At 39.1% G+C, this 21,824-nt stretch overlaps 1 protein-coding gene across 1 annotated transcript in view; it reads right to left on the reverse strand.

Annotated features, from left to right (window-relative positions):
• Positions 1-21,824, reverse strand: part of LOC142390286 (chemokine-like protein TAFA-2) — an 87,870-nt gene that overhangs the window by 40,497 nt on the left and 25,549 nt on the right. Inside the window, exon 2 of the mRNA XM_075475678.1 lies at positions 8,897-8,997. Coding sequence (XP_075331793.1) covers positions 8,897-8,996 — 100 coding nt within the window. The 5' untranslated portion in view covers position 8,997. The remainder of the gene's footprint in view (positions 1-8,896; positions 8,998-21,824) is intronic.

Below are 21,824 nucleotides of genomic sequence, written 5' to 3' on the forward strand. Positions count from 1 at the left end.
CTCATCTCAAAGGAGAACAGCTCCCTACCACCTTTCTTGTACCTTGAGCCAGGCAACACTACAGTTGCCTCCCAGAAAATGACCAACACTAAAATTTATTAAGAAATAAAATATGTCAGATACTGCCAGTTAGGTGAATTACAGTGCTAGCTAGATCATACAAAAACACAAAAACTTTGACGTTAGAAGTTCGGTTACCATCTGTCACCAGATATGACGAGATTGTCTCTACAAATATGTCTCTTGCATTTGTGCAGGCCAGGCCAGCAATTATTTTTTATAATATATGTCCACTAATCTTAATAGCCAAAGCTGTTCTGTTCTGTTGTTGCTTTGGTGTCATTTGCAGTCATGGTAGTTCCTCTTTTCTTCTCAGATGCTCCATGTATGTGTAGAGTGGAACACCTCAAAGGGGTGCAGGTGAAGTGAAGGTGTTGTTACTAAAGTAGTAGATAACAATACATTGTATTACTGCGAGTGCAATAAAAGCTTCCCAACAAGTGTTAATTCATCTAAAACTAAAGATGGACAGGTGTCAACCCCAAATGTCTGAAAGCCAGTGAATCGAACTGAATATGGCTATGTTGGCAGGGACACAGGACCACAGACTGTGAGAAGCTATTTCAGCCCAGAGCATTTGCAAATAACATAGGAAAAGAAGGAGAAATGTCTGCAATAAAAGACTGAAACATTTCTTCCTTAGAGACTATCCTCCTACCTAAAACATGCCTATTTGTCATTTGTTCATGCTGGCAAATGCATCCAAAAACTTTGTTCAAAGAATAGTCAACTTCGTTTGGTTGAGAGCAACTGCATGTGAAGGGTAAAAATGGCGACCATGACAATAAGGTCACATTGTTAAAACGCTGTGTTTTATCCCTGACAATTATTGATTTCTGACATGAACCAAGTAAGGTTATTTTCTAAAGTCAACCACAAAGTCACATAGTTTCATGATAACGCATTGTGTTTAAATGTTAACAAGACAACCAGTAAAATGGTGTCCATGAAGCTAAAACCATGGTCAAACCTTCCGATGAGGACTTCTTAAAGGAAAGACTCGAGAGTAACGCCTTCATATTTCCCTTCAGCCTCATGTCGGGGCCGCACTTCACAGGACGCCATGAAGAGCCTTATTTAGGCTTACAACTTTTATGACCCTTTCAGTTGGAAGACTTGTGGCTTCCTCACAGCCACTAAAAGAGCACAATATGATAAAAATATCTCTGGAAACCGGATGACTTTTATTGTAATAATGATTTGATTATCCATTCCCAAACCAATAATTACTCGATTACTCTGAATTGGTATCCGTGTCTTTCTTCCCCATACATAAATAAAGTAAAAACGAGCTCTGCATCTGCATCAGTGTTGTGGGATGTTTGTCTGCATGAGAAATTTCACATTTGTAATTTTCAACTTGACTTTTTCACAAGCCATGTGGAGCTGTGTTGCAGATCAGCTTTGGAGTGCAGCTTTATTGTAGAGCAGCCACTAAGAAAGGCAGACAACCTGTCTCCACAAATCACATTAGAGAGCCTCTTTGGCCATGCATACATGTAGTTCTGTGTGTATGTGCTTGTCTATCTACTGTATGTAGGTGTGTGTGTGTGTGTGTGTGTATGTGCCCTCAATGCAGGCTTGACTGAATGTGCATGTTCCTCAGAGCCTCTGTCAGCGTGGGGTAACACGCATAGTCACTTATATAGTCCTTGTCCTTATATCTTTATTTCCACTCTTTGGCAGTCCCAGTGCCTCTCAGAATAAGTTAAGTTCTCACTGGTCTCTAATCAGAGCCGATGTATGGAGACTGCAGCCTATAGCCTAAAAATCAATGACTTGACAGTGTGTGGTGAAGTGATCAGCGTAATCGCTGTTTCGCTTTGCTTCAAAGTCCAAGCCAAGCTGTTTCCCCAAGACTATTGGCAAAGCCACTGAAACATTTCACCAAGGCCTGGACTTTGCCTACAAATAAGATCTCTTCGTTGAAAAAGGACTGTGATACACGAAACATGTTAAAGCTCTGAGGTTTTTTATGTTCTTTTTGTGTGTTTTTTTTTTTTTTTTTTTTTTTTAAACACACAAGTAGTGATGCGAACAAAAAAGCATATGAATGAGACAAAAAGACAGTAAGCTGGATGTGTTAACAGAGGTGCCAATGTGGGAAGTGAGGCATCTTTTCTGCACTGTTATAAATGAGGAGGATAAAAGAAAAAGATAGAGGTTACAGAGTATCAATGTGATGAGCACAATAGCTGTGTGTAAAGTAAAAGTAATTCAAACGCACCATGTTGCAACTGCTTGCTCTATGACAAAAATGGAGCAGTCAATATTCTTGCCTTATTTACATAAGAGGTCCATCGGAATCAAAATTTCCTCCAATCCAAAGGGTTTTTGGGTGCACAGATTTTTCTTGTGGCTCATTTAAGAAATTGTATTGCTGGTGAATGTCGCACATGCTCAGCTTACGCACAGAAAAACCTAGTGAAGATCAGAAGAAACGAAAAGGCCAAAAAGACGATTTGATTGTGAGGAAAAAGTTTCTACATCTAATACAAGCAGCATTTGAGTCTCTTTCAAGGGTGCACTCGCTCCTCTCACACCAGGAGATATTAAGTTGCCACCTTGTCGCTAATGCTGGTATTCTTACAGAACCTCTGAGCTACCTGCTCTGAGAGTGTCGGTAATGGGTTTGGCAGGACACGGCAGCGGACTTTCGAAAAACAAACTGATTTATTCATTCAAAACAAGGTCAAAACAAAGCACGGCTGAGCCGGATCCCAGCAACTAAACTGTGAGAAAACAAAAAGACTCTGCTTGACAAAACACAACATAACTTACTATGACCATGGCGTGGAGGGTGAATGCGGAGAAGGAATTCACAAAACTGAAGGGGAAAACTGGAAACTAAATACTGAACTGGGTGATTGGTGAATGAGTGCAGCTGGGGACAATGAATACAAGTGACGTGAGTGAAACTAATGACCAGAACATGGGGACTGAGGAAAAAGCAATGGCAAAACTAAAACATGGCAAAACTTAACTAAACATGGACTTAAAAACTAAGACATGACTATGCTTGATAAAAACACAAAACCAAAAACATGGGGAAAACCCATGAACGTGACAGAGAGGGGATAGGTTGGTCTAACCCTTTTCCAAACACCTATCAAAGGAAATATCATATATATACATATGTATAAATACAAATAAATGTATTAGTGCTTGGCAAAATCAAATCCTGCTTGAGGACAGTTATTGAAGGCTGACTGTCAAGGCTTCAATTCTTGGAACAACAGATCACACATAAACCGAGCTCAGTGTCTTTTTCATTAATTCTGCCATTAAAGTGATTCACAGGAAGCTGCCCGGAGACGGCGAACCCCTCAGATTTATATACTGCAGTACAGCACAATGTTACAGTTTAGAAGACTGTTGTGTCTCTAGAAGTAATTAAGAACTAATAAAGCCAGCAATGATTTTTGTTTTTTTTACCATACATATTTGACAAATTTCAGCATGTCAAGCCTCAGAAACATGCTACATTTAGCGATGAGACCATATGATAAAATTATATAGAAACTGTTGCAGCTCCTGACTATTCTGTTACTCGGTTTATTCTGAATTATTTTAATTGATTAATTATTAACTGGATAACCTATTTCCAGCCTATTTAAGTTCATTAACAGGATTCATGTCCATTTTGATGGACAAAATCCACAACAACAGGTCAATCTGAAAAACATTTTTCTCTTATCTCTTTTAGGAGATTTGCCAATGCAGCCAGACTTTTTGCATCCAGCAAAAGCTTTAAAATCCAAGTATCTTGAGCCCTTCCACAACAGTCAATCAAAAATGGATGTCAAAAAATGTAAGCCTCCGCATCTGTTTCTATCTGATGAAACAATTTGCTTAGCTTCTGCTTTTCATCTCTCATATTGTTAGCCTCTGCCATTTTTTTTTGCCATTTCCTGTCCATCTTCAATTCATCAAATGGGCTGCGCAAGGCTGCCACTGAGTGACTTACTGCGCCCGCTGTATAGGTGACACTGCCGCAACATGCTGCACATAATAATGAGGCCCTAACTAATCTGTGATGAAATCTTCTTGCCAACTATTGATATAATCAATACAATAGATTGAATCAATATGTTGTTGCAGTTGTGTGTGATTACGTGACGAAGTGAATGCTTGTAAAGTGTACGCATGACATCGAATGTGTGCGCGTGCATGTGTGTGTTGTATAAGTGAGTGCATCAACCTTGAGGAGACCTCAGAGATTGTATGTAGGAATCATTTGATAATTCGACAATCTGCTACTGGATAAGGTGGAAACTTTCTGATTACAACTTACTCTATAATCAGTCACTAATTAACAGGAGCACACAAACCAGACTCACAACCACACACACAACTCCTCCAATACCACAATATTCATGAGAATATGACAAAAAAAAAAAAACATGCTCTTATTGTGACTTTGTTATTTATCTCTCTCGCCTTCTGTTTTTAGTTTATTCATTACTTTGTGCAGACCTCAGCACTTCATTGAGAAAAGTGTGGCGAAGCATCACACGAAGAGAGAGAGAGTCTTCGTCCTCTGTCTATGTCGCTTCACCATCCTTCCTTTTATGAAAATCTTTGCCCTTGCCCTGTTGAGAATCTCTCTTTGAGAGCGGGTGATAATGTCTGACAGCCAGAGAGCAGGAGAGTCAATCTTACACACAAACAGACTCAAAACGCATACACAAAGCCAGGATTGTAAATACTCACATTTCAGCAAGGACACACATTCACTCTACGGACACATAAACTCACACAGGGAACCTTGTTGTTTCGGAAAAGTGCTAACATTATGAGAAATGCTCAATGGCCCTACAGAAGGACAGAGGACTGGAATGTCTGATATGAATCAGGATTTTATAAAATTTAAAGACAAGATTCAGGCTACTATTTTCTTTTTCACTCAACCACTAATAAAAGACCTGTACAAGGTTGTTGGGAAGCTGACCAGAGCAGCACAAGTAGGAGGCAGATTCACGGCAGTTTGTCCAAAAGTCACCACAAGGAGTTTATGTACATGTGTGCCTTCTGCTTCACGTGTAGCAAAAAAAAAAAATATATATATATAACAAAAAATATAACTGAACAGTTACCTTAGTTGAACTAAATAAAACTAAACTTAGAACTAAACAAGAAAAAAAAAAAAAATTAAATCAAATGTAAATTGCTACACCCGATCAGCACTATGTTTGCACTCCCTAATGACCAGAGTGAGGGGGAAAAACAATGACAAGACTGAAAAGCAAAACCTGGACATAAACTGAACACCAAAACATAAAACTTAAGACATGAGTCCAATGGCGTGACAGATCAGAGTGGTAAAGTACCTCTTCTTCTGTTAGTTGTCAAAGACACTCTTTCATTTTCTTCTCCTTCCCGGAGCATAAAACTCAAAACAGGTTCTTGCCAGTGCAGACTTGATTTTAGAGAAAATAACAAAAGTTTCATGGTGCTAGATCTGATCGATAAAGTCAGTTGTAAAGTACTGAGCTGCATTTCTCGCTTAAAAAAAACTGCTTCACCAAAAGCACAGAGTGTACTGGTGTGTATCCCGGTGAAGGATGAAACCTTTCTTCCCACAGCTGTGGCCTCGTTCTTTTCACCCTCTCTCACAAAATTTCCAGAACGTGTCTGAAATATGCTTAACTTGAATAGTTGAATGGGAGAAATACTGAAATTGAGGTTTTCTCCAGTAAAATTTATTCATTCTGATTATTTTTTTTTTTAGCTGCAATTATATTTTTAGCTTACTTCGACATTAGATACAAAGTCTCTATCATGAAAAACAAGCACTCAGACTTATTAAGATGTGAAATTCAAAGCCATAGTGTGACATTTTCAAGCCATTACTGCCTACTTTATGAAATCTAACCAAACCCAAACTCCACTAATATCACTTCTTGGTTTCCTATCTTTGGAGGATTTCGTTTTTTTTTTTCTCACATACCTGATGTGGAGAGTTTTAACATAGGGTTAAAACTTTGGTATACACAGAGATTTTTTACTTTCCCTGATGAAAAATGACCACTGTGAAATAGATTATATCTTTGATTGTGACGGAAAATAGCAGTCCTCTATTGGGCAGGGCACAGTTTCGAAGACTGAAACTGTAACAGTCTAGCAACCAAAGACAGCCAGGGATAATTTTTCACTGTCAGGATAATCGACCTGAAGTGTGTCTGCTTCTTTGACCCTCAAACGAGGGTCTACAGTGTCTTTTAACCATCTAACAGGAATGTAGCATGGAACGATGTTGATCAAAGCAAGACTAACACCATTGTGTAAAAACCAACGCAAACCGAAAGTGTGAAGATGTGAGCCAAATAAGTAGGGCTAATGTGGAATTTAAACAAAGAAGCAACTGTCGTTGAGTTTTGATAGCAGAAGCCTTGTCTCCATGATCTATGATAGGTCCTTCAACTCCAACTGTGCCAAGAGGAATGCAGTATAAAAGGAAAAAAAATGGAATTGCAGGTCCCATGTGAGTAGCAGATCAGCAAACAAATTAAATCTCACTGTAGTAACAGTGCAGTCATTTGTCAGCCTGTCGGCTCATAAAACCCACTTTGAGTTACACTATGAATATATGGTTCTTCAGAGCTTACTGTGATTCAGCGGATAAAGCCTGGTTTAAGCCTGGTTTATAGTCGGTAACGCAAGACGCAACGCAAAACGCAACGCAAGCCCTTGCGCGGTTGCAAGCCCCCCATGCGTGCTTGCGTGTGTCACCTCAATTTTCTAAACTTCACACAAGACGCGAGCAGAGCCATAGAGTAGCCACTCTAGACGCAAGCACAAGCCACTATTTACATCACATCCGGCGGCGTATTCATCTTCCGGTTTCATCCCCTAATAAAAGACCGCTGTTTTCAAACGCCAAGGTAGAAAGCGAAGAAGATGAAGAAGAAGACGCATAAATCCCATAGACATAATATATATAATATATTATGTCTATGATGAATCCACTCGAAGAGAGACTTGCCGAAGAGCTCCTGGCGGTGAATTTCCTTTCATTGTAGTAGGCTTGTCATTGAAAAAACCCGCTGCTCCACCTACTGTCCTGGCGGTGAATTGCCACGCAGCACACGCAAGCGCCGGCAAAGCTAAATGAAGCATAAACGTCTCGAGCCATTAACACAAGCGCAAGACGCAAGCGCAAGGGCAGTTAAAAGAAGTATAACTCAGCCTTAAGGCTGCAAAATTCAAGAATCTGATCATTACCAAGTTTATCATAAGCAGGAGTGTCAATTTTGGATTTCAGCCTGGGATAAAAGTTATCAGAGGGGTCTTTTTGGGGGGGGGACTCATTCACCATGTTTGTATTCTGGGTGTTTATCAGTTTACATCTATTTGCTTGTCTCTTACACTCTGTGATAACGTGCATCAATAGAGCCAAACTCGCATTAAAGCAGCTTTTATTCATTTCACTTTTCTGTTTCTGTTGTCAGGCAGTGAAATGTGTCTGAGGTTGTTACTAAAAAGCGACCCAACCCATAAACCCACTGTTATTATGAAAGCATTTTGATGGTGCTGCTTTTCTCAAACAATTTCCTGATTTTTATCAATAATTTAAAGCAAACGCCTCTTAAAACAAATTACAGAAATCAGTTGCTTTAGTGCTTGTAAGGATGAGACTTAAAGGAGGACTGAATGGCTTTTTTTGTGATATGGGTAAATTAGAAATGTTTGGACTCCTCCGGCTCCCCGTTGCACAACATATTAAATTCAATCTAATATTTTTCACACAAATGGACCTGTCTCTGGCTCCACAATACTTAGAACATTTTTTTATATATATATTCTGACCTAATTTCTCCTTTAAAGCAACATTCAGTAATAGAAAACGAGAATATAATGAACTGCAAACATAAAAACAACACTACGTTATAGCAACACTTTTCTAACAATGTCTGACAGTAGTTTTGAGTTTCAGGGCTATTGTGCTCTTTGTTGTAGTGTACAGCAGTAAAATGTAATACGGAACAAAACAGAAGCCAATAAAACTGTAATCGAGTTTAATCTCTCTGAAATATTCTACCGTATGCAATCAAACTCCCTCAAAGGTACACAAAATGTGTGTATACTCTTCTTTGTAAATACTGTTTAGATGACAAGCGTAACCTGTGGCACATACAGTAAACTGCCCTTTTTTAAATACAGGTCACAGGTACAGTGCACTCCCTATTAAAGCTTTTTTTTTTCCCCAGAGGTACAGTATGTGATTTTTTTTTTTTTTTTTTTTTTTTTTTTTTTTTTTTTTAGTGCAACGCAGGTGATCGCAGAAAAACCAGTGAAGCGAATATACCAAACCTGCACATGTGAAATTAACTGAAGAGGAGTAAAGGGCCTCTGGGCTCAGTCATGCAGTGGTACAGCCACTCGGCGCGCACAGGCGTTATATCCAGCCTCCAGGAAATATTTCTCCCCAAAGCTCACTGCTCTCTCGGCTGTAACCCCCAGGCACTTTTTCGAGTTGCCCCACCATGAAGGGGCAGCAGAGACATTAGAGCATCCGGAACTGAGAGGACTCTTTAGCTGGATTACTTGTATTCCCTTTTCTCTTAATAAAGAACTTCTTTGTGTGTTTGTCTTGGCAACCTTCCTCTGCGCTTCCCATATTTCATTGAGGATCTGACCTTGTGAATTCCCTCAGGTAGCACATAGCCTATCCACAACAACTTTATAACATGTAAAAAAGAAATTGACTGCAGAGGCTTCCTTCAGAGGGAGCCTCAAATAGATCCAATATGTGGTTGTTGTAAATACACACTCACCAACGGAAAGGAATATTTTCCACACACACGCATCTATGTACAAACATGTGTCTGCTTACCTATGTGGCTCCTGTGTGCATGTGTGAGGGAGGCCAGACAAAGGGATAGCAGTAGACTCCACACACCTACTCCACAAATGCAAGGACCCCGTTCCCGCATTCTGTCAGGAGAGATGATAAAAACACACAGTCAGAGAATATACACTGCTTGATTGTTTTGTCAGTTGTTCATGGCATTTAAATGCAAATACAGTATATTTTTCCTTCCACCTTTTCAGCGGTTGCATACTGGTTAGTGTGGGGTGGACTGGGGACCTATCTGGGGTGTACCCTGCCTCTCAACAGCTGAAATGTGCCTCAGGCCCTCATGACCCTCACTGAGATAAAGAAATTATAGAAAATGCATAAATATTGGTTATTTCAGCACTTTATATCAGACTGAGATATTAGATCTCCAACTAATGGATGCTTTACCAATGATATTTCATACACACATTTATGGTGGTTTGGTGTTATTCTGCATTTAGCTTTAGCGCCTTTTTTTTCCCCCCACTATTTTCACAAAAACCCAAATCAACACATATGTTTTATTATTATTCTGCATGGTTGTTATGACAAATGACATTATCTGTGTTCAATTACTCTGTGGGTAATGCAAACAATAATACGTAAACACTCAAACACACCTCCGTCCTTAATTGCGTCTGGTGTTTACAATAAAGAGAGTCGATGCACATAATTAAAGTCTTTTATATTCTAAGCACCAAGCACAACATTAAACTTCCCCAACAGACAAGCAAACTGTCTTTTTTTTCCACAAGGGAAAGGATTTTGTCAATGTGTTTGTGTAATTCGTGCGACGAAATAACTACAGGGAGGAGAAGTTTAAAGCAAATGCATGAGACTACATAGAATCTGATGAGTGCCTTGGCATCTGTTGTATCTTTTTCTTGATTTATTCACATTTCAAACAAAAACACTTTAATGGAGTCGGACTGATGAAAATTTCCTCCAAACACTATTTGTCTTTGTCACACTGCAAACACACTGCAGCCAAGAGTTGATTTCTGTCTTCATTTGCCTAGATAGCGATAGTTTGGTAAAAAATTTAATTGAACACGATCTTGCCTTGTACTTTGGAGCCTCTTGTTTTATTACTCAAAGAAAAGCAAGCAAAGGCTTTCGCAGTGAATCATAATAGCTTACAGAATCAACTGGCAGTGTAATGCAGTTAGTGGGCATAAAATGTACCCGCTCTAAAAAAGAATTTTGTTCAAGTCTCTCTTTAAATGTCTTTCATGGTAGTGATGTACGTTTCTCATAAAGCAGAAAATGCACTGTATTTTCTGAAATACTCTTGAACAAATAAGTAACGATGTAAGTAAAGCAAAACTTTCAAAGGTTTCTGAGTGTGAGCAGATTAACTCGGAGCAGATGAGATTACACACACATTCACCTGGCTGGATATGAGTATGATTTGATGTGCTTTTCTGTGCACATGGACTATGCTTGGGCACACAGTTTATCTGCACACATGTGTGTGAGTGTTTTTGAGGAAGCGTGTGCTAAGCCCTGGCTTGAGATCTGAGCTTGGTGCGTGAGTCATCTGGCCATGCAGCCGGGGTGTTTCAGAGCTGGGAGAAGCTGCAATGCCAGACAGGCTAAGGCCAAGGCTTTCCATGGTTCGAGGGTATCATACACTCACATACACACACGTAGAACCACCAATCTGCGACGACATTCAAACCACAAACAGATTAAATGACTAACATTGATCTTCTTGTTGCAATGTAATGTTTCGCTGGAAAATCATGTGGACGTTACTTTGACACGTATAATCCATGTGAACGTTGTTGCAGATGCTGCAGCTGATCAGGCTTAATAAATATAATGAATTGCCAATTCTCTCCCTCTTTCATTGATCTCATCTCCCCATGTCATATATACTTCCATCTCTCCCTCCCCTTACCCTCTTCCTCCCGTCGTCACCTATGCCGTGCTAGAAGTAAATAATTAGGAAACAAAGCAGAGAACCTGCCAGCTTCCTCTCCGGCTCATTTAGACACACAGCAGTGTTTGTGATGATGCAGTGCCACTTCATTATGGCTGGTTGTTGGTCTGTCTGCTGCAGAACGAGTGGGCGTGAGATGTAGAAATGGATTCAGAAAGGAGCAGGGAAAGAGGGATGAAAAAGAGTGCGAGACGGAACTGAGGCAGTCGTGTGTGTGTGCTTGGGAACAAGGGGTTCTGATCAATAGATCTAAACCGCTTGAGTCTTCATCAGCATCAAACTCGGCAGCCAGTGGTGACACCCTCATCAGCAAAAACGCATACACATTGTTTCAAGCTTACATAAACACGCTTCTGCATTGGCAAACAAATACGAAGTTTGTAAATTTGGAAAACAAATTTGATGGTGACTGCTTGGACACGGTTGTGTTAGACTTGTTAACATCTCGTTGTGTATTTGCAGTGGCCCTTGGCCGAATCATATCATCCAATAAGAATACTGGCATCATTGGATCTTATAAACCCTTTATGATATTGCTTTCATTAACTGAACACAAAGAAGTAAAAGAAAAAGGAAGAGCGAGAAGAGAAAGAAATTGTGTCGGAGAAAGAGTGGTGCTCTCCAATGATTTCTGCAGTCTGTTCCATCCCTTTAATTAGTCCCATTGGAATGCCCTCCTCGCTCCACATGGCTGATCAGTTTCCCTTTCATACCTCCGGACTGTATTTCTGTGCGTGCATGCGTGGGTGTGTGTGCTTTTAATGCATCTTAGCTGAAGCCGGACAGACATCTCATGGGCATATGAGCTCTGGTTGAGCTCCCAATGGCCGAGCAGAAAATGTAGTGGAAATATATTAATATTCAAGGAGTTTCCATTCTCTGAGATAACCTCCATTTAGAAAATGGGTTGCCTGTGCTCTAAGCATCAGTCTTTGTGGCAATTAGCATGAAGTGATTCATCTAACAGAAGATACGTATAGTATTAAAATATCTCCTTGCGTTCAACAAAGCTGTGTTACTTTTCACAGTACTATTCTCTGTAAGTAACATCATTTCTGGAAGAGAATAATTAGCTTTGATGCAGCAGGTTGACTTTCAGAGTGTTTTCACACAAAATATCTTTGACTCTGTTGAAACAGTCTCCTGTGCACTTGGCATGTAGTGCAGTTTGAAATAGTGCTGGTGTTAGTTGATATCACAGCCTCACGAACACGTGAATGTTTGATGCCAACAACAACATTGATAATTGTGTTTGAAAAATCGAATCGATAAATCCCATCAATCAAATCAGCTAATATTAGGCAACCAGCAAATTTGTTTTACAAGAAATATGCAGGCAGAGCTGCTTGTTCCAACGCATTGAGCATTAGACTCATGCAATTCACGGTACACCACGCATTCGTTTTTTTCCACACAATGAAAAACAAATTCACAAATGATGACATTGCAGTGTAATATGAGAAGAGGGACACGGCCCATGCAGACATCACAAAGCAGTATCGAACACCAACAGAGAGGGCATGTTTCTTTATCAAGCCTCCTTATGGCCTCAAAGAAAATACCAGACTTATTCTAAATTTTTAAAAAAAGAAAGTTTTTAATATGACTCTTTGAATGATTTGCTGCACATGAGGCATAACAGAGAGAGAGAGAGTCATCAATTAAAATTCCTACATATTTTGTATATATATATATATAATGCACAGTCAAAGACATGCTGGGAGTGAAGGACAGAGGAGAGTGGTGCCAGGATGCCAACAGTGGGAGACAAAAGACCTCTGCTCAAGCTGTGAGGCTACTAGAGTTGACTCCCGTAGACCTGCTGAAGTTAGACATGAAAATCTCCTTTATACCAGGAGAGAAGGGGGCTCTCACAGAAACTCATGCACTAACTACGGGAGTCAACACAGATGCCCTCACATGACAGGCATGACAGTTAGGGTAGACTAGAATGTTTGCAAAAGTCTCACCATCAGAGAAAAGTTTTTAAGAAATCAGTGATTTGAAATGTTTTTACTCTGCTCTTTTTCCTTGAAACCACAAAGGTGAACATGTTGGTTTTTCCAGCAATGATGTGGCAACCATTTACACAAGACATTGTTTTTAATTTCTCAGAATAAAGAATACGAATTTTGCATTTATTTTTGCCATTTTTGATCAATTCATTGACAGATACGGGTTGCAGTGTCATTACTAATTAGTTAATAGTAAGGTGGATACATACATGTATGTTTGCACTTGAAAGTTTGATCTATTCAACAATTTCCTTTATTTTTTTTGCATTTAGCATTTTATATTTTTCTTTTGTTCAAAGGCTCTTCATTTCAATGGCAGCTCATCACTTTTATGTATTCCTCATTCAGTAATAAGCACAGGTGTTATTTATTTAAGAAATTTGTTTCTTTCTTCTCCAGCCACACACATAACTCTGCTGGGTGAATTCTCTCACTGCAAATAGCCCCAATGGCAGGAGGAATGCCCGATAGAGGAAAGACAATGAGAGAAAAGACTTAAGAGGAGGGAAGGAAATACCGATAGATGCACAAAAGTTTTTGAAGTCTTGTCAAGTGAGGATCTCCCTCCCATACCTCACAATACATAAGTTCACTGTCCTCCTTTTCATTCACAACTTTCACAGCAAAAAATGCATCCTAGATATTCCTTGCCACAATTAAAGTCATCATTACCTGCAACATTTTTGTTGCCAGATTTACAATTATGATACACGTAATACGTGATTAAATCAGAAAATTGGGCTTTCATTCCAAAATACATACATTTGCCGACTACTTTACACCCAGGTTCTCCTTAATTTAGACAAAAAAACAAGTCTGTTCATTAACATGTTAACTTGTGAATCAGGGTATAAATAGCTGACAAATTAAAATGAGTGTTAGGATTAATGGTGATGAAATTCATGTAGAAGTTTAGTATTTCTCACTTTCCTGAGATGTTACTTTCTATCTTTTCAATACAGATCTGTTAAGACATGATTGTAGAGCTGGAAAAAGCCCTACCAGCCGGATGGGTTCATCCAAGCAAACATGCCCTGTTGACTTACATACGTATTTGTAAAAGCCCTATTTAACTTTACTCGGAGACATATACACAGTCAATTGGCATCAACATGGCTGTGAAGTTGCTCTTATTATAGCAGCTGCTTGGGGTCTGTCTGGAGGACATGGTCCATAAATGTACAGAAGATTGGCAGCCACTAAAAGGGGTCTTCTCGTCAACAAACTGGCGTGTACGAGGATGTCCTTCCAACTGAATTTGCCCATCTATACCAATTTATTTACCTACTGCTCACACTGGCAAACACAAAAAAAGTGTTGTTTCATGCGGAAATGTAGCCAATCTATTGAGTAAAAGCAGAAGAAAATTAAATAGTAAAAAGTTGCAGCTATGTTTGTCACCTGAATTTATTTATTTTTCTTCCACTACAAAGAGAGTGGATGGATGATAATTTGTCAGAGGAAATCTGCGTATTCTTGTAAGTCAGTGCACAGGCTTGTTTGGGAGCCAGAGTTAGGACTGCAAGGACTCTCCAAACTAATTGCAACCTCGGGAGATTTTGCTTGATTAGGCTTCCCTGATCTTGCCACGAGTGCGTCTATGTCCATGCATTCATTTGTGTGTATGTGTGAGTGTGTGTATCATTAATCAAACCCACAGTTTGGATTCTGCAGATAAATTGACTCCATGTGACCTGTAGTGAAAGCTAGTGGCTCTGAATTAAGCCTCCAGTTTAAGTGGAAATGTGGAAACACTAACATGGTGTGTGCATGTGTGTGTTGTGTATGTGTGGCAAGGGAAGAAGATGGGAGGAAGTAAATGAGGAGTAGGAAGCTTTCAGCCATTTACTCCTCTATTCCTAAGCCTTTTATCCATCTCTCACGAGTTAACAATACTCTATGACTTCAGCAGAGTGCTCATCACAGACTTGGCATTCTCATCTTTCAAATCAGCTTTTGCTGCTGCCACTTACTGTGTGTCCCTAACTCAACCCTAAAGCTTGTTTCGTCCCAAGGGTGTCACACTCCATCCATCTCCTTTGTCTCTACTTATTTTGCTCTGTCTCCATCTACTCATAGTCATGCTAACCTGGAGAGCTCGATGCACCGCAAGGTACAATCCTGATGTCACTACCAATCCATCGTCCGCGCACGACGCAGCTACCCCTAAAACTTCCTCGGGTCAAACACAAAGACAGGCGCACACAGAGGAAACAACAAGCGTCTCCAGTGTGTGTCTGCTGACAGTGCAGATCCAGGTGCTAAACGCAGTCGTGCTGTCTGAGCCTTTCTATCAGCCACTAGTCCGACAGCATCTGACGATAAAAGAAAAAGGGAATTGCCCGCTCTCACCTACGGGCGTGAGCGACACCATTGCTGTAAGCTGACTTAACTCTGCGAAAATAACATCAAAGTCCCTCTCTCTGTAGAATACACAGCACACCACTTCAGAATTTATCTGTTACATTTTGATTCCACTTACATTTTTCAGCAAGGTTTCAAGGAGCAGTAACAGAAAAACTACTTTGAAGTAAATAAACAAATGCAAAGAGGACTCTCTTGAAGCTTTAAAACTAAGGAAATATATTAAAGCAAAATGCAAATGTCCTCTTCTGTATGCTCCCTGTTGAGGGAAGCATCTGGCATGGGGGAGCACAGAGGAAAAACTAATCCATGATGCTGAAATAATTTCTAAATTTCAGTATTTTAAGCCTTCATGCCAGCAAAAGACTTGGCTGAAGGCATTTACTTTCAGGATGTCTGTCTGTCTGTCCCATTCTCATGAGCACAATACTTGAGGCACTCCTAGACAATTATTTTTCTAAATTTGGCATTTACTTTGAATCATGGATGAAGTAATAAGAGTAGAACTGAGAGATGCATTGGTTTAATTTGTTCAACCTGCGTTTGAGTTTTCAACACAATGTTAAAAATGCCTAAATCGCGTCCTTAAGATTCCAGCTTTCTCCGCTCAGTCAAATGCATGGAGCACAGCAGTCTTTGCAATAATATGTTCAGCATAAGCTGTTGCTGTTTCCATGGCGACACACATGCGTGTGAGCTGTGCTGGTTAACAACGAGCTTCATTAATGGCCGAAAGCTACAAAAGAAAAGTCCTCTTATCTCAGTGATATGGAAAAAGTCAGACAACTGTTTGTAAAGTTTGTCAAATGTGTTGAGAATTAAATAAAGAAATAAAGAAATATGTTGGGTTCGGATGTTGAAAACAATCTGTTTCACGTGTAAACGTCTAAGCGGCCAGTGTTGGGAGTAACGGCGTTTCAGTATAACAGAGTTACTTTTCCAGTAACGGAGTAATCTAATTAATAACTTTCCCCATCGTTACAACGCCGTTATCGTTACTGAGAACATAAAGTGGCACGTTACTACAATTTGGTTGTAGGCTTTCGGCTACACATCAGCTGCATGCTGCCTGGAGAGAGCAGGGGTGGGGATGATGACGCCGTTGAAAATGCGATGATGATTGGCTGTGTGGGCGAATGTACGGATGCCCTGCTCACGCTGTCTCGCTGCACGCGCTAAACACACACAAGACAGCGGCAACGAGCCAGGGTAGTTCACAGGTAGCGTTCCCTAATTGGAATTACTGGCACTACTTCTCACCCGTGGAGATAAAAGGCAAGAATGTGTATGTAACATGCACGCTATGCCCAGGGAAAAAAACTTTATCCACGTCTGCCTCAAGTAACTCAAATCTAATGAAGCACCTTACATCAATGCGAATATGAAGCACTTGTTGCTTCTGCAGCTGCTAACCCAACCCCAAGCCCAAATGCAGCTAGCGTGAGCCCCAGCGAAGGAGACGGAGCCACTCGAAAACAAACAACACTCAATTTTTCGGGTCAGAATTTATTTATTAATTTATTTCTATGTATCATATGGCAGGCTGCAATCTATTGAGTTAAAATAAATACCGAATGTTCTAAATTACTGTATTTAGTGTTTTTATATCTTCTATATAGGGAAATATAGTATAGGGAAATATTCACTGAGTCATTTTTTTATTTATTTATTTTCCTTTAGCACAAGTTTCTTGTGTTTACCTTGAATGAATTCAATCAGTTAATATAAACATATTTGATGTTAAAGATGTTATAGAACATACCAGCATTATAGAACACAAAAAACAATGCGACAGTTACTTTGCTGAGTAACTAATTACTTTTACAACGTGGTAACTGAGTTACTAACTCAATTACTTTTTGGGAGCAGTAACTAGTAACTATAACTAATTACTTTTTAAAAGTAACTTGACCAACACTGTAAGCGGCATATTTTGTTGAGGTTTCATCTCCAGTCCTCTCCAACCAGAGACACTTTATGTTACTTTACCTAAGAGGTTGTTTATTTTTTTTACTTTAAATAAAACAATGAGCATTTGCTATTTTTTTGTTTTGTTTTTAGTTATTGTATTAGTTATTTATTTGTCATACTCCATGTATGGCATATCATTTTAACAAGGAAAACTGTGGAATAAGTCTTGAGTAAAAAAGTGAGTGATTCATAAGACATGTTTAAACAATTTTTCATTTTTTGTTGCTGTTGTTGTTCATATTGCCCTGCCTTACCATAAAATCGTCCCACTATATAACTTCATATTATCTGTGACGCATAAATAAACTGCAAGTAGACTGGTTGGTGGAGCTATACATCTATGACATACAATACTTTTATAACATTAAAGGCCACTTGGCTGGGATCATACGCGCACTACATGATCAAAAAGAAACAATCCAATACCATGAGCCACTGTGGGGGATGTTCAGCAGAGTTGGAAAAATAAGCAAATATTTCTGCTCAAAAGAACAGGGTTAGTGCACCAGCTGCATTTTCAGGCAGTTCAGTAAGAGTTTCATCACAGATCAACACTAAACTACTGTAAACAAGACACTACTGAGTCAGAGGCATTAGGATAACTATATCTACTGATGCTACTGGAGGCTGAGGGTGAAAGTTGTTTCGCTATTTACTGGTTTCTGGACCCACTGGCAGAGGAAGAATGCAGGCTCTACTTTTCCAGCTTACTTTAACAGTAGGATGATTTCATGTGTCCATCTCCCAGACAGACAGGTGAAAGCGACCAGCTGTAAAAGCACTTACTCTTTCTATATGCTCTCCTCTCTGTGCCTCCAAACTTAATTTTTCATCACAGTTAGGTTTTCACAGTAGCTGCACTTTTTCTTTTTTCCACCGCCCTCAGCTGGTATATTTAGATACTTTCCTCCTTTGACTCCCCTTCCCTTTCATTTCTGTCTTTCTTTTATTTCATTTCCCTTCTAGGTCTTCATTTTTTCATCACTGACACAAATGCTTTGTTGTTTACTTCAATACCTGTATCATAGCAAGGAGTGATTAATCCATGGATCAGTTAATCGGTTGACATAAAAGTAAAACCACAAACAATCTCCCATTGTTTGTCTCGTCAAACAAATTTTGAATTGAAACTTCTCCCTTTTGGTTTCGTCTCACCTTATCCATTCAATCTGTTCATCAAGGAGTTTACTGACGGATTTATTGGTTCATTAAGAGGATTTTGAGCATCAGAGCCACTATCCAGGATGATACAAATATCCAGGAATGCATCAGGAGGATGGCCCCAAGTGATGAACTGCTAAGTGAGTGTCTCAAGCATCTGAAACCCAGGAGAGCCGGGGAGGAAGAGGAACCATTGTGGAAAGATAAGCCTCTGCATGGCATATACCATTGACAGATTGAAGAAATAGCTGATATCGAAAAGTTCTATCTATCTATCTATCTATCTATCTATCCCCACAAAAGTTTCATGCAAGTCCAAAAAGTCAATAAAGTAAATTTAGATGAATAAAGTGTACTTGTTAGTATTTAATGTCTGTTAGTGAAAGATATAGATAATAAAAGTTAATTTGAAGTTAAAATGGGATGGTTAAAAGTGGTTTATACGGACGTAAAGAGGAAACAATACGAATATTAACCCAATCTTAATGTTAAATATATAGATTCATCTGTACGTGGACTGCTGTGACAATTTAAAAGTGCAGAAAACTGTCCTTTTGCTTGATTCTTCATTTGAAATTTGGTTGACTAAGATTTTGCAGTTGACTTTACCCAAAATCATTGCATAAAGCATCACTATTACTATGCCAGCACACATCCACGTTGCGCTAGATGAGCAGAGTCTGCACACTATGGATAGCCAGGCAAATGACCAGTTCAGATTTGCTGAAGTTTTCCAACTTCACAATGTGCATCAAAGGGTGATGCCTTTGATGACATGATACTGCACACACATTAGAGCTGTGGTGAAATAATCAAATGACATTCACAGACAATTATGTGCCAGACTTTTAAATTAAGTTAAAGTAAGTCACACAAGAGCTATCAAATGCATGTTTCCATGTATTATAAAGAAGCAAATGTACTGTGAATATCTTGTATTTTATTCGATATATATTTGTTAAGTATATTTGCAATATTTGCAAACCAATGACACAGTTATAATAATGACTTGTATCATTTGAATGGAAAATTACATTTTCTGTGTACAAAACGTTAAGAACGGTATTATCCCATGAAACATGGTGGGGGTAGTGTCATGGTTCAGGTATGTTATACTCTATCTGGGTTCACGTGTTTCCATCATTGATTATGAAGTCTAAACTATATTGAATTTATAGTGAATTCTTCAAGAAAATGTCAGAATATCCGTCAGTAAACTGAATCTCAACAGAAAATGAGTCATGCTGAGTCACAAAGACTCTACGAAAGAATAATAAATAAGGAAGAATAAAGTTAAGACTTTCAAGTGCAAGTCAAAGTCTCGACCTTAATCAAACAGAGAGGTTTTGGAGGAACCTGCAGGGAGCAGTGCAAATGAGGAAACCCAACAACATCTCTGAGCTAAGGCTATTCTGTACAGAAAGATGGGCTACAATTCTTCCAAGCTGACATATACGGCTGATCTGGAAGCATTTAGCTGCAGTTATTGCTGCACAAACAGATCACACCAGACACTAAGAAAAAAAAGCTTCATATACCTTAATATAATTTTCCTCAGTAAATACAAGACAAAGTGTGACTTCTATTGTGTTCCATGTTTAATTGTCTTTCTCTACTTTTAGCATCCATGTTAAAACATGATGTTTCAGGTCATATTTGATTTAGACAATGCAGAGAGCTTCACAGTCTTGTAAGCACCATCTTTTATGTGAAGTTTGTGGTTCAAAAGCTTAAAATATTTAATCTGGGAGTGGAAAAAACTTTTTTATCCATAATTGGATTCATCCATGTGCTGTCAGTGAATGACTGCCAAAGCTGCTGGTAAGAAGAAAAGAAGGAGACTGATGAAGCAGGATAAACATATTAATGGAGTGAACAATCCAGATTTGAGGGGATTGTGCATCCCTTGGAAAGAGACTGTGAAGACAGAGAGAAACACCGTTATGATCAGTGGTGTGAGTTGATGAAAAGCAGGAGGTAATGATTAGTGTCCAAGCTGCCTTCTGCAATAAATAGTACAAGGGGGTTGGCAAATGTTCTTCTCACACAGCCTTTCTTTTTTCCTTTCCGTATCTCTTCTTCTTTTAGAAGAACAATGCAGGGATAACAATGGGGCATCTCTGTCATGGCCTCAGTCCTCACTGATCTCATTTCATAACTATAATCTCCATCAGTTCAGACCTATTTCTCTGCCCTACATGCATAATTTTGTAAATGAAGCATCTGCTTGGGTGGTCCCTGTAGGCCCCTGTGTATGAGGCTCAGGCTGACACACACAGGAATACACAACATAACTTAAAAATAGTTTTTAGCAGTAATGGCCAAAAATATGTAGCACATGCTATGTTTTTTAAATTGCTAACATCATACTCCGTGTTAATTTTTCATTCCAATCTTGGTAAAAAAAATGAATAAAAAAACAATCCTACATGTTCAAAAGGTTTTTCTCAGACATGCACGTTTGTTCAGTCTGGTAGTGGAGCTGTACTGACAAACAATACACTGAGAGATGATAAGAAAGATTAAAAAAAGCTGCAAATTCAGCTAACAAAAGCAAGGAGGTAGTTTTCATTATTTTTCTCTTCAAAAATTAGCAGCATTAAGTCAGTGTTTCTATGGCAACAAAACACTTGGTGTAATGACATGAAAACAGAATTTCAATTGATGAAAACAGAAAATCACATTTTTGCAAAAGCTGCAAATACTACAAACAAAAGCAAAGACCAAACACAATGTTACAATCATAGAAATACTGAACAAAATGATAACCAAATACTTTGGTAATCAGCCAGAATTTGATTTCTTTGTCTCCAGGGATAGAAAACATTGAAACTGGTTCACTCAAAGTTTAGAACTTCATAACATGAAGTGGCAAAGGAATTATTTAGAAATTGACAGGTGAATTGATTTCCATAAATGGTGGATGGGACCAAAAATCTGTCTTCTCTGAAACACAGAAAAAGCGCTGAAGCCAGTTCATTATATTCGTGGCCGTCTCGTTTCCCCCTGTTAGCTTTCGTTTCAAAACATTTTGGCACAACTCTGATGTCAACATCTGTCCAATCGCTGCTTTTAGCTGAATTAAAAGGAAAGCTTCCGTTGTACTTGTACAGCTGTTTAAAAAGCTGCTGTCAACTCAATCAACTTACTTCTAGTTCGTCTAGTCAGACAACTGCTTGTGTCCTTTCGGTTTCTACTCACAGGTCTGCTGGCCATAACTTATGCATGCTGTTTTCATACAGGTTGCCAGGATTTGTTGTGTTATCCGTGTGCATGCCCTATGTGTGTGTGTACACAAGTGCGATGCATTTCCAAGCAGCAGCTGTAGATAGCTGCATATCAGTAATGGTGTATAACTCATCATAATAATGCAGCAGTGGAGCAGCAGGTAAGGTCAGTGTGGTGGAAGGCAAACTGTTTGGACACACACAAACACACACACACACTGAAATGAATCAGCAGCTGA

Source organism: Odontesthes bonariensis, chromosome 10 (assembly GCF_027942865.1).
Source record: "Odontesthes bonariensis isolate fOdoBon6 chromosome 10, fOdoBon6.hap1, whole genome shotgun sequence".
NCBI classification, from domain to species: Eukaryota; Metazoa; Chordata; class Actinopteri; order Atheriniformes; family Atherinopsidae; genus Odontesthes; species Odontesthes bonariensis.